Source organism: Panthera onca, chromosome A2 (assembly GCF_046562875.1).
Source record: "Panthera onca isolate mPanOnc1 chromosome A2, mPanOnc1 haplotype 2, whole genome shotgun sequence".
Classification (NCBI taxonomy): Eukaryota; Metazoa; Chordata; class Mammalia; order Carnivora; family Felidae; genus Panthera; species Panthera onca.
In genome coordinates this window covers 87,008,925-87,021,393 of record NC_138340.1, presented here as the reverse complement: position 1 = coordinate 87,021,393, position 12,469 = coordinate 87,008,925, and the positions used below count along the sequence as shown (strand labels likewise).

The following is a 12,469-nucleotide window of genomic DNA, read 5'->3' as shown; positions in this document are numbered from 1 at the left end:
GTATTTCCTGTCCTCGAGAGGTTTCCCTCACAGTGTCTATATTTTTCACTTAATTTGGATATATTGGTTTGACTAAAATCCCACCAGATTGAGAGTCACTGTGTTTGTATACATCTCTTTAATAAAAATGTAGGTATCTGAGAATCATTACATGAGTATCCACAATTCACCCAGTAGTGTGGATCTATCCAACTGCTTAAGAAACTCCTGATTGAACGGGGACGTATTTATGGAAGAAAGAGACTCTAAGTATTTTTCTACCTTAGAATGTGAATCAAGGCAAAGTCATTGTCAGGGACTAGGTATACTCGAAGATACTAGGGAGCAGCGATTGATAGGAAAACCCTGAAGAAGAGGTTGGGGGTATGACAAATAAAATCACAAGATGAGGGAGAGAAAATAACCGAAGTCCTGCTTCATTTCACTCCTCATGGTCACAATCTTATGAGTCGAGATATGCATTACTGACCCATTATTATCCAATGCAAAAGCTGAGACCTTTTAAGTTTACTCCAGAATGAGCTAGGATTCCAAATCCCGTCCGTATGATCAAAGCTCATGCTCTTATATTCTGACCATGTGGCAGAAGACATAATAATTTTTAAAATTTGCCTAGAAAATCTTCTCTCCATAAAAGAGGAACCACTTGCCTTCTCTTCTGTTTATTTATTTATTTTTTGCATCAAAATTTCCCCCCCAAATCTCCTCTAATCTAGAACTCCACTAACAGTCTTGGTACTAAGCTCCCACTGCATTATACAACACAAAATTAGAATGTTTCTGTGGGAATAAGGATTCCTGTATCCACAAGATCAAACGCAAGAAGTTTTTGAAACAAGTCCCAATCATAAATGAAGAAATGCCGAAGGGAAAACAAAGGTCTTCAAATCTACAACCCCGCTAGAGACAGTTGTTAGAGATACACAGAAACAAGCACAGAATTCTCCAACCTCTTCTTGAAATCATCTGTTCTACTCTGCATCTTTACTTCTCAGGAGAAAGACAGATTATTGGTGAATCTGGAAAATAATTAAGCGATTTTCCCTTACCCTGCTATTTCTATCAACCCAAGTCTTTCTAAACTCCTTTCTCCATGAAATAGTCAAAATTCTTATTTGTTTGTCATTATTGCAATACTGTACAAATAAGCCACAAGTAGAAACAACAATAACAGTCATGGTACAGTTACTATGTAACTCATTCGAAACATCTGATGGTTTAAGTCTGGACATCATTGAGGGGCTTTTTTTTTTCTTTATCTCCAATGAAAATATGCAAGTACTTAGTGTTACCACAGCACGTTATTGGTTAAGGGAAAGAAATTGAAAGGCAGGTGAAGAAGTGTGGAGTTCTTGCTAGAGCTGTGTCGTTATCCATGTCAATGAAGAAAACGTAGAGTTGTGCATTTGGAGATCGCTGGGAGTTTCATGGATTGACTGTGGTGTTGACTCTTCCCACACCATGCAGCAAAGCCAACCAATCACCGCCCCGCAGAAAGCTCCGTGTCTACTGGCTCCTCTGGCAGCAGCTTTGGCAGCGGGTACAGCGTGGACAGTGAAGGAAGCAGCGGCACTGCAGGGGAGACTAATCTATTTCCTATTCCAAGGATGTAAGTGGGTTTTATGCTTTCTTGCTTTATTTTTTTTTCCCCACTACGAAGTTAACAGCATCATGAGTAAGCTTTTCTTAACACTTAACGGGAAATAAGTAGATAATTATCCAGTTCTGAGTCACTGTCCCTGAAACACTTCAGCTGTGTGTGCCTACGTAGAAAAGAGACTGTTCAGGAAAGGTTGGATTCATTTAGTTAATTCCAAGGATGAATGCTGGTCACTTCCGGGACTGTTTAATAAGTACAATCTGTACTTAGTGAAAACAAAAACAAAAACAAAACAAAAAAAACCTGCTAAAATAATAACTAAATTAAGTCCAGCCCTACTAGTGGCTTGAGGCTTTAATCACACAATGACCAAACACAAACGTTAGTGGTATTTGAGATAAACTTAGATTAATTGACTTTGAACCAAAGGAGATTTAAACATATTTAAAAGCACATATATCATGTTTGAAATAGGTAACCTATTGGGTTCCTCATATAGACTTTTCAATGATAAATCTTACCACAGTTAAAATGGAAGATTTTGAAGCGTTTTCCTATTTTCTAGAACAAATATCAAGCAATACATAGGTCCCCAGTAGGTAATCTTGGATTAAAGTTCATTTGTAACAGGTGAAGCCTCAAGAAGATGATACCATAAACCGAATGCAAAATGAAAACAGGTTGTGTTCAGAACGCGTTACCCTGGGTTTAGTCATGGAGGTGGCAAAGATTAGCAGTATCTAAGACACATATGTAGGTTATATCTGTTTCAATATCAAAATCTCAACCTCAGCCCTTTCCTTCTCCTCCCTGACAACTAGTTTTCTGGGTTCTCAAGAACGTCTTTGGGTCACACATCTCCAGGATCTAGGTCCCGGTGAATCTAGCCTGCCACTTAGTTTTGTAAGGCCTGTGAACTAAAACTTTGCAATTTTAAATGTTTAGAAAAAAGGAGAAGGAGAAAAAGAATAGCACTTTGTGACACATGACAATTATACGAATTGAACTTTCAGCGTCCACAAATAAAGTTTTATTGGAAGCCACACCCATTCGCTCACGTGTTGCCCGGTACTTCTGGGCTGTAGAGGCCGACTTGAGTACAGTTGCAACAGAGACCATTCAAATTATTTGCTCTCTGGTCCTTTACAGACTTTGCAGACCCCTGATCTGGACCCTGGTTAAAGGATCTCCTTCGTTTTCTCCACGTTGAGTGTGGCCATTTCTGGGTGCAGAAATTCGATTTCTCTTTGTTTTAATGTCAAGGTTTTCATAAATCTTTCCTTTTAGTCTCCAGAATAGTTCTAATATTTAGATAATGGCTCAACTTACAAAAGCAAAATAATGGGGACATGGGTTCGTACAGTAAGAAGTGGGTTTATTTTGTGATTTGCAAGTTATATTTTTCCAACTTCAATTTTTTAAATTTATTGGATCACTTGTCCATATCTTTTGCCTTTTTTTTTATACTTAGGCTATGGATTCAATAGTTATTTATGTTTAATCAGTTCTTTTTTTATTGGAAATTATTTCTTTTTCTAACTTTTTTTAAACATTTATTAATTTTTGAGAGAGAGAGAGAGACAGAGCATGAGCGGGGGAGGGGCAGAGAGAGAGGGAGACACAGAATCAGAAGCAGGCTCCAGGCTCCAAGCTGTCAGCAGAGGCCTGACGCGGGGCTCGAACTCACGAACTGTGAGATCATGACCTGAGCTGAAGTCAGATGCTCAACCAACTGAGCCACCCAGGGCTCCCTGGAAATTATTTCTAAAAGGAGTCTGATCTCATTAGTTATCTGCCTCTGATGATCCAGTTGGGAGAAAATGTCAGCATCTTCATTACATTTCTCTCTCTAGGCTATGAATGTCATATGAATTTGTAATTTTTTAACCACACATCACTTAATATACTTCCTATTTATCCTTACATTTCAAAATAATTTAACACTGCTGATGAAGTTATAACTTCCAGAGAAAAACCACATTATTTCTTTAATATCTGAATATCTGAAGTAGAAATAGAGTATGTGTTTTTTACATATATGCCACATTCCAGTTTTGTTTTTCCCATTTTCCTGTTTCTTACAAATCGAAGCCTTTAAAAACTGCCTAGGACACTATTGATTTGCCATATGAGCCCAAAGAAAAATTCTCTCCTCTAAAGCATTACAGGATATACTTAAGAAGCTGTATTTGGTATTTCTTTTATACACTCTTCTGTGTCTAACACAATTATTGCTTAGGCTAACATAAGAGTTCTGTAACTATTTGTGGGTGCCTGGGTGTTCAGTCAGTTAACCTTCTGACTCTTGGCTCAGGTTATGATCTCAGGGTTCATGAGTTCAAGCCTCGCATCAGGCTCCGTGCTGATGGTGTGGAGCCTGCTTAGGACTCTCTCTCTCTCCTCTCTCTCTCTCTCTCTCTTTATCTCAAAATAAATAAATAAATAAAAATAAAATTTTAAAAACAGTTTAATAACTATTTTGTGATTAACAAATATAAATTATAAATTGTAGTCAGCATGTTCTGAGATGAAGATTATTTCCTGGGAATTCAAAAAAATTGCATCCCTTGCATAACCCACAGTCATTACATTCATTATGTATGAATGTACATACATATGTTCATTACATTCATTCAAATGTGACCCACAGTCACATTTCCTTCATATTTGTTAGCTTCACAACGCCACACAAGCTTCTATATAATCTTAGAAATGCCTCTAAAACTTAAGCCTATGGACCTAACGTTAAAATCAGTTTTCATTAGAAACAAAGACTGCAGTTGAATATCACCATTAAAATTCAAAACCTAGGACTCGAGGTCAAATAAAAAATTACCAAAACTTTATTTTTATTACTGTTGCTAAATATTTTCATTATTTTGTTAAACCTAGGCATATATAGGGCAGTAATTTCTTCAGTACTCTCATCTGTCAGATAAAACGGTTTTCCCTTTCGTTTGAGCTTGACTCAGCAACAAATTTTTGGGGTTCCCTCCGCTAGTCATAGTGACTGCTCACGGTAAGATTGCTACTGACTTATGAAGCTTTTCTCTCTGACTGGACTAGAGCAGAGTCAATTATTTTGTTTTCAGTTATTGTCGATTTTTATTGAGTCCCAATGAAGCAATTACACAAATTAAAGTTTTGTGCATTGCCTAATCAGAACTTTTTGTATATATTCAGATGCAGACTATATCTATCTATCTATCTATCTATATACAGGTATATATATGATTTCTAACATTTTTGCAGGTACTTGGTCCTTCATACTTGATAAAAATTTGTGTTTAAACCTCTGACCTAGAATTGTCATAATGGAAGAATGTGATGGCTTTCAACATAAAATGATTTCTGATTTTATGACTATTCCTCTTTCGTGATGGACAGAACCTTTTCTGTAAAATGGTTAGAGGATCTTTAGAGCAGTTTTCAAGTAAGATGTAATTGGATTCTTAAGAAATGAGTACGATTACATTTTCAGCATGTTCAACAAACCAAATATTTTTTGTGTGTGAAAGTAAGAAGTAGTTGTTACTAAATACTACTTTTAGAATTATTGCCTAGCAAGTATAGTATCAAGGCGTTCTTTTGTTCAAATACCCATTTTAACACTTAAGGGATTTTATTTCCTCTTTTTAGAACATATTACATAAGTACATATAAAGACAATTCCAGGATCTTTTCTATGCCATGTAGCTTTTTCTATGACTGAAGAAATACAAAGTAGCCTGTAGCGTTTTGGCTGTTACATTATCAATATTCTGAACACAGAGTGCTCAAAATATCATGAATTCTTCATTGATTTGGCCTTCCAGAAAGTTCGAAGCTGAAACTCCAAGAGGAGTAGACTCCGGCTGAATTCTAAAGCCGTTATGTGATGCTTATTAATATTTTCTATTTATTGAATTTTACGATGTTTCAGGCACTGTGTTAAGGACTTTATGTGCATTTTCCATGTGATTTTCTCATACCCAGGAGCGATCTAGTGTTACTATCTTTATATTCCAAAAGGAGAAATAGATTCACTAGATTAAGTAGATTCACCTTAGATGACACTAGCATGAAATAGTGAAGCCAGAAGCAGAGACCAGGAGGTCTGACTTCAAAAGCCCATATGCTACACATAGCTGAAAACATAAGCAGGATCTGAAAGTCACTAAGTGAAATAAAAATCTGTGTTATTACAATATTATTTGTGTAAGTTATTTAATTCAGAATTTCCCTCTTCACCAAAGGGCCTGTATATGTTATCGTAACTAAGTGTAAAGATATGAAAACCCTTTTCACTTCTTAAGTTAGAAGTGGGGAAAAAACACAAGCCCCCAATTCTAAAACAGAATTTGAAAATTTCATGACAGTCTGATCTTTGATAAATGAGTCAACACATGAGACACTGAATTTCCAGGTATTATGTTCAGACTAAGTAGGAATAATAAACAAGCCCCTATTTTAAAATTAACACGATGCGGAGCAATTTGCTGTCTTTATGTTTGCCATTCGAGTAATTTATCTCAGGTCTAAATATATAATGTCATTGTATTTTTGTGAACTTGGTCTTCTCATTTGCACTTAGGAGATCATAACTTTTTACTTTCTTTTTAAACAGAGGGAAGATGGGGCAGAATGGGCAAGAGCCTGTAAAACAGCCAGGGGTAGGAGTGGGACTAACAGACACTGAAGGTAAGTTCAAATTTTCAATATTGGATGCTGGTAGAATCTACATGTTACCCTGCAAGCATTTGAGTTTGGCTTTCTCTGAATAGAAATGTAAATTTCTAAGTACTGATGGTGAAACCACTAGGTAGGTACAGCCTCATTTCCTCTGTTCTCTATTAAAGTAGAATTATTTTGTGATTTCATTTAAGCATTTCCCAACTTCTTTATTTATATTTAACCTTTAAGTAATTTTGGGTCCTGAATGTTTTAAAGAGAAAAAAGAGTGAGGATGACTGGAGAGAGGCTCCAATGACCTTCTCAGGAAAAACAAATCACTTGTTGAATTTGAAAAAAAAAAAATTGTTAAAATACCATGCAAATAGAAAATAAAACATGAGACTTCACTTAAATGGAAATTCTTTTTTTTTATTTTTTAAATGTTTATTTATTTTTGAGAGACAGAGAGAGTATGAGAGCCAGAGAGGCAGAGACAGAAGGAGACACAGAACCCGAAGCAGGCTCCAGAGCCTGATGTGGGGCTTGAACTCACGGACCGTGAGATCATGACCTGAGCCGAAGTCGGATGCTTAACCGACTGAGCCACCCAGGTGCCCCTAAAATGGAAATTCTTAAGAAGAAACTAAGGGTATAAAAATCATTTTAGAGAAAAAAATAATGATTGAACTTACTTCTAATGTGAAAACCTCATTTGAAATTAAATTTGGTTTTATTAAACAAATGATAAATGTACAACAAAATGCAAAAAAAAAATCCTGAACTTCTGCAAACATTCAGTTTTTGTAAGGTGAACAAAGACTAGCTTATCTTTCATAATATTGTGATAAGATCTGGCAGCACTGTTCTCCTTCTTGAACTGAACCTCCTGTCACTAATTTTAACTATCTTAATTACTTTATACTATTCCAAGTACTTTCCATGTGTTATCTCATTTAATTCTTAAAATTACCTGTGAAGACAATACTATACACAGGTTTTACATGAAAAGAAGGTGAGGTACAAATAGCACACAAGAAAAGAGCAAGGGACTGGGACCCGGGAAAATGATGCCGAATCGCCTGCTATGAAAAAGAATGATTAATGGCACGGTGTCACAATGACAGTAGATGAAGAGATAGGAAACCCATATTTGGATTTCAAATAGGGTCCTGTTACCTAACCGGTGACCTGATCTGTCTTCGGAAACCTCATCGGGCAAACGCTGCGTGCGAATGATGCCTGAGGTTCCTCATGACTGAGTGGATATCACATTTTTCTGGTTCTACTAAAAGTTTTTCTTTAGATTCATTCACAGACTGCTTTTCTTTTACTGACTGCCATTTTCCCCAGGGTCCCACCCCAATCTACCAATCATTTTGCACATCCTCTCTCTGCATAAACTCATCACCTCTCATCTATATGTTGATTAGACCCACATTTACCCTCTGGACTCCCTGGAATTCAGACTCCAATAGTTCATGTGTGCCAGGCATTTGTGTCCAACCAAGAAAAGGGAAACCACGCTGAGTATTTAAAATAGAGGAAATTGATGCCTGACAGTTATTACATACTCCCGGTCTTCCTGAGAAACCAAGCAGTTAGCAGTGAGGTAGCCGACCTAGGGAGGTAGCTGAAGGAAGCTACTGTACCTGCAAGCTGGAGGCTAGTGAGAGTGGAAACCCAGGCAAGCCTGAATTGCAGGCAGCAGGAGACAAGGAAGAGAAATGGCAAATGCCAGAAATATATACTGAGATACACAAGGATGGGGAGAAATATCCTAGATGCTTTCTTCCTCCCATTCTCCAACCTCTGTCAGTGCCTGATCAAATACAGCTGGAGGCCAACTGGGCAGGGGAGCCTGGGAACCATCCTAGGGCACAGCTGTCCTGACAGGAGAGCAGAGAATGCACCTGAGAATACACCTTACAGCCCAGAGGTGCAGGGCCCGGGCAGTATTTTGCCTGGAGATTCCATAGACAAATCAACTTATGTACACCCTGAACTTAATTCACCCTCTTCCAGATCTTGCTTCCTTCTCCTCCTATGCTCTTCTACTAACAAAGTCTGCCCTGGTTTACACCATAATGTGCATCTTTTGCTGTCATTGATCTTTGATCTGTAATTGTCTATTCTTATGCCCGTCTCCTCCATAAAGTTGAATGACATTTAGACCTAAGCTATGATTTAGTCATCCTGGTGTCCCAGCACTTAGCAGAAAGCCTTTGCCTATAATGTTGCTTTCAGAATGTTTGTTGAGTAAATGAATAAACAATGTAATCATATGTGAAAGTAATGCCCACTGATTTTCATATGACTCTAGTATTCAAGTAAATAGAGAAGCAATTCATGCGTACTTTTTTCAAAGTTTAATTACTTACTTTCACTTTTCTTTTAATTTTAAAGTTCAAAACTAAAATTATCTTCATATAAATGTTCATAACTGTCAGTGAATAAAAATGTGTTCATCCTAATACTGCTTTCCTCTTCCTATCAGTCACACAAGAGGGAATGAGTCATAAGCTACTTTGTATTTTACTTAAACTTATGAGTCAATATGTTTATATTTTAGTGAACTGACTAATCAGTAGTTAATCTCAGATTATGGAGCAGAGGGCAGGAGGTTGAGGAAGGGGATAAGATAGAATACATAATGTAATGTGAGTCATTTACAGTCATGTACCCTTTTGGTAACAATATTTTGGACAAGTTATTTTTTACCAACTTACTTTCCAAAATGTTGCCAATAAGTAAATTTATAATTGACATATCTATATGAAGTTTGGCATGAATAGTTCTGTAAGAGATAGGTGATATTGCTAACAATACGGGGAAGAAAACTACAGTAAGTATTTAACCTGTACAAACAGTTTTCAGTTGAAAAGAATACACAGATGGGGACTAGGGAGAAAATTATTAAGTTATCCAAGAATTTAATCATTCTAAGCAGTTAAGAGGAAAATACCAATTTAACGTACAAGATTTTTTTTTTTGTCACCATAGAGATATAAGGTCAACTCCGTGTTGTCATCCAGGTAAATTTATGGTACATATTTTGTTTTGAGTGATCAGAAGATTGCTTTCACTTCCTTTTGTTGTCAGTCAACAAAAACAGCCAATTTGTAGGATAACAAACCAACAAACAAAGCAGATTTAGTTCAATTTGTTTTTAGACATAATAATTTCTTGACTGGATTTTTCCTCCTTTTAATTCTAATCCGGGACACCAGAAAAAGTGTCTCTTTGCAGATTAGCAAGATTATCTTGAGACTGTAGATCTTGCAGTGTTCCACCTCACCCAGAGGGTTTCAGATTACTCATGCAAGCACTTTGTTTTATGCACACCTTGGTCCACTCTAAGGGAAACTGATCTACAAAGATATGCATACTTTAAATCAAAAGTGTATCAGAGATTTTTTTTAAATGTTTATTTATTTTTGAGAGACAGAGAATGAGCGAGGGAGGGGCAGAGAGAGTGGGAGACACAGAATCCAAAGCAGGCTCCAGGCTCTGAGCCTGATGCAGGGCTCAAACTCACAAACCGTGAGATCATGACCTGAGCCAAAGTCAGACACTTAACTGACTGAGCCACCCAGGCGCCCCAAAGTATATCAGAAATTTTAAGTAATCACCTTGAACTGTTTGTTTTTATAACATTTTTCTTCTTATTTTGGAATTAAAGTGTACACAATGCAAAAAGTAATGTTTAATGGGGTTGAAACTTTATGTTGAGCACATTATATGAAATATTTTCTAATGGCTAGTCATGTCCTTGTTCTATGTATTGAGTAGATCTATTTATTCTGGGTTCTGATTTTTTTTAAATCTATTTTTCCACTTAGGCATTTTCTCCAGTAATGTTGCATCTTCCCTATTGCAGTGACTCATAAATTTTAATCTCATGCTGAATAATCTCATGCTCAGTGGGTCAGAATGGGAGATCAAGCAAAGGTTCTGGGGTTCCAACCTAAGTTGTAGTAGAAAATAGTAACCCTCTTGTGGACTGTCTCTGCTAAGGAATGGTTGAACTTTCACAATTTAAAAGAGCGCACAATGTAAAGTACAAACACTGTGTTTGGCACATGACTACCATCCCTTAAATTGTAGCTATTATTAAAAGTGAATATAAAAGAGAGCCATTTGGATTCCATACAAGAGTGGGATTCGTCAAGAATGACAAAATGTCAAGCACTTTTTGGAAGAGCTATAGAAGACCACTCCTCTTAAAGATTTAGTTCAAATCAATTAGACTTCCTATTTGTAGTGACAAGTGTTTTCCCAATTTACATCAAAAGTCTCCCATACCCCTAATAGATGATCTAGCCCTTTCCTACATTGTTTTCATTAAGTGTTAAGTAAGTAATAGTGTTACTGTTTGTTAGTGGGTATCCATATACGTCACATACAGTGACTGGCTTGTCGCATTTATTGTCCTAAACCAGGTGTTGGCAAGCTTTTACAGCAGGCATTAGAATCACACTTTGTATGAGGTTTAATTTGCCTGGCTGTGTGTATTTAAAAAACAATCCCCATACATCATTTATTTTCTTAAGTATCTTTAGAAGCTTTAATTTAATCACTCAATTTCCATTTTCAATGGGACAGAACAAATAAACCTCTACCATTATAGAAATACGCCAAACTCTAGTCACAAATATTTCAAATAATTGACTCTGTGAAAGCACATCACCAGTAATGTTAACCCAAGGAAGCAGGCGCCAGGGGAGTAGGCAAGAGAACAAGATTCAACTCAATGTCTTATGGGAAGTGGGTTTTTGTTGTTGTTGTTAAAAAAGCATAACAATTTATGAAAAAATAACGAAAGTCTGTAATGACCACAACAATCTCATTTTAACTCGCATCTCAAGTTTATTTTATACAGATCTATAGTTTACACATAGCTTTACCAGTGATTCACATGAGTCCCTTTTAGACAAATGAACATGTTTTGCAAAGTCCGTGAGAAAGTGTAGAACAGAAATGACTTCCTGAATTAAACCAATAAAAATCTAGGCCTCAGCGGCACCTGGGTGGCTCAGTCGGTTAAGCATCTGACTCTTGATCTCAGCTCATGTCTTGGCCTCCGGGCAGTGAGTTCGAGCTCCTCGTTGGGCCCCACGCTGGGCCCCATGCTGGGCCTACTTAAAAGGAAAAAAATCTAAGCCTCAGTATTGGAGTCCTGAATCTCATTATCCTGTTTTGACAAATGTTTTTGTTTTTTTTTTTTAAGATTTTTAAAAGTATTTTTCTATTAAATAGGAAAAAGAAATGGAGTAGATGATGGGTAACTAACTATCTCCTTTAGGGTTTGTAGATTAGAATATCTAAGTGTTCAATGTAAAATACTCATTTCATGTTCTCTCTTTCCCTGACCAACTAGGGTATTTAAGAATCAGCCTGCAAAGAGAAAAATATAAAACCATCCTGAAGGCCCTCAATTAGAGCGTAATAGCAGATGTTAGAAGGGAATCCAATATGTCACCTAGCAAACACTTAATTGAACACTAGTTGTGACCAGCCCTGGGATAAGGACTGGGCTGCAGCATGGAATGTGACATAATCCTTCCTTTTCTGGAGCCCCTAATAGAGTTCCCGCAATTCGAATAATAGGTATTAACTTGTTCCTGAAGAAAAATTCATCTCACCTCTTAGACATTTCCCATTTCTTCAGGCTCTATTTTTAATTAAACTAAGAACATTTCAAATTAAATATGAATTTTTTTTTTGTCTTCTGTATATCACTTCTTTTTTTTTTATTTTGGAATTTTCAGATTCTGTTCATTTTACTGATGTCAAGGATGCTCTATCAAGGAGTTAATTGATTAATTAATCCTATTATTGAAGTATAGTTGACCTTCAGTGTTGTATTAGTTTCAAACGTACCACATTATGATTTGACAATTCTATCCATTACTCAGTGGTTACCATGATAAATGTAGTCACCACCTGTCACCAAATAATGTTACTACAATATTATTGACTATATTTCCTATGCTGTATTTTTCATCACAGTGACTTACTTATTTTATAACTAGAAGCTTATATCTCTCTTTTTTATTTTTTTTAATGTTTATTTACTTTTGAGAAAGAGAGAGAGAGCACAAACAGGGGAAGGACAGAAAGAGAGAGAGAGAGGGAGACCCAGAGTCTGAAGCAGGCTCCAGGCTCCAAGCTCAGCACAGAGCCTGATGTGGGGCTCAAACTCATGAACCGTGAGAT

At 36.7% G+C, this 12,469-nt stretch overlaps 1 protein-coding gene across 6 annotated transcripts in view; it reads left to right on the top strand.

Annotated features, from left to right (window-relative positions):
* The window catches only part of PCLO (piccolo presynaptic cytomatrix protein), a 439,623-nt gene that overhangs the window by 386,229 nt on the left and 40,925 nt on the right, over positions 1 to 12,469 (top strand). For all 6 annotated transcript variants that reach the window (XM_060632355.3, XM_060632351.3, XM_060632353.3 and 3 more), the window contains 2 exons: positions 1,468 to 1,609; positions 6,207 to 6,280. In XM_060632355.3, the coding sequence (XP_060488338.3) occupies positions 1,468 to 1,609; positions 6,207 to 6,280 (216 nt within the window). The remainder of the gene's footprint in view (positions 1 to 1,467; positions 1,610 to 6,206; positions 6,281 to 12,469) is intronic.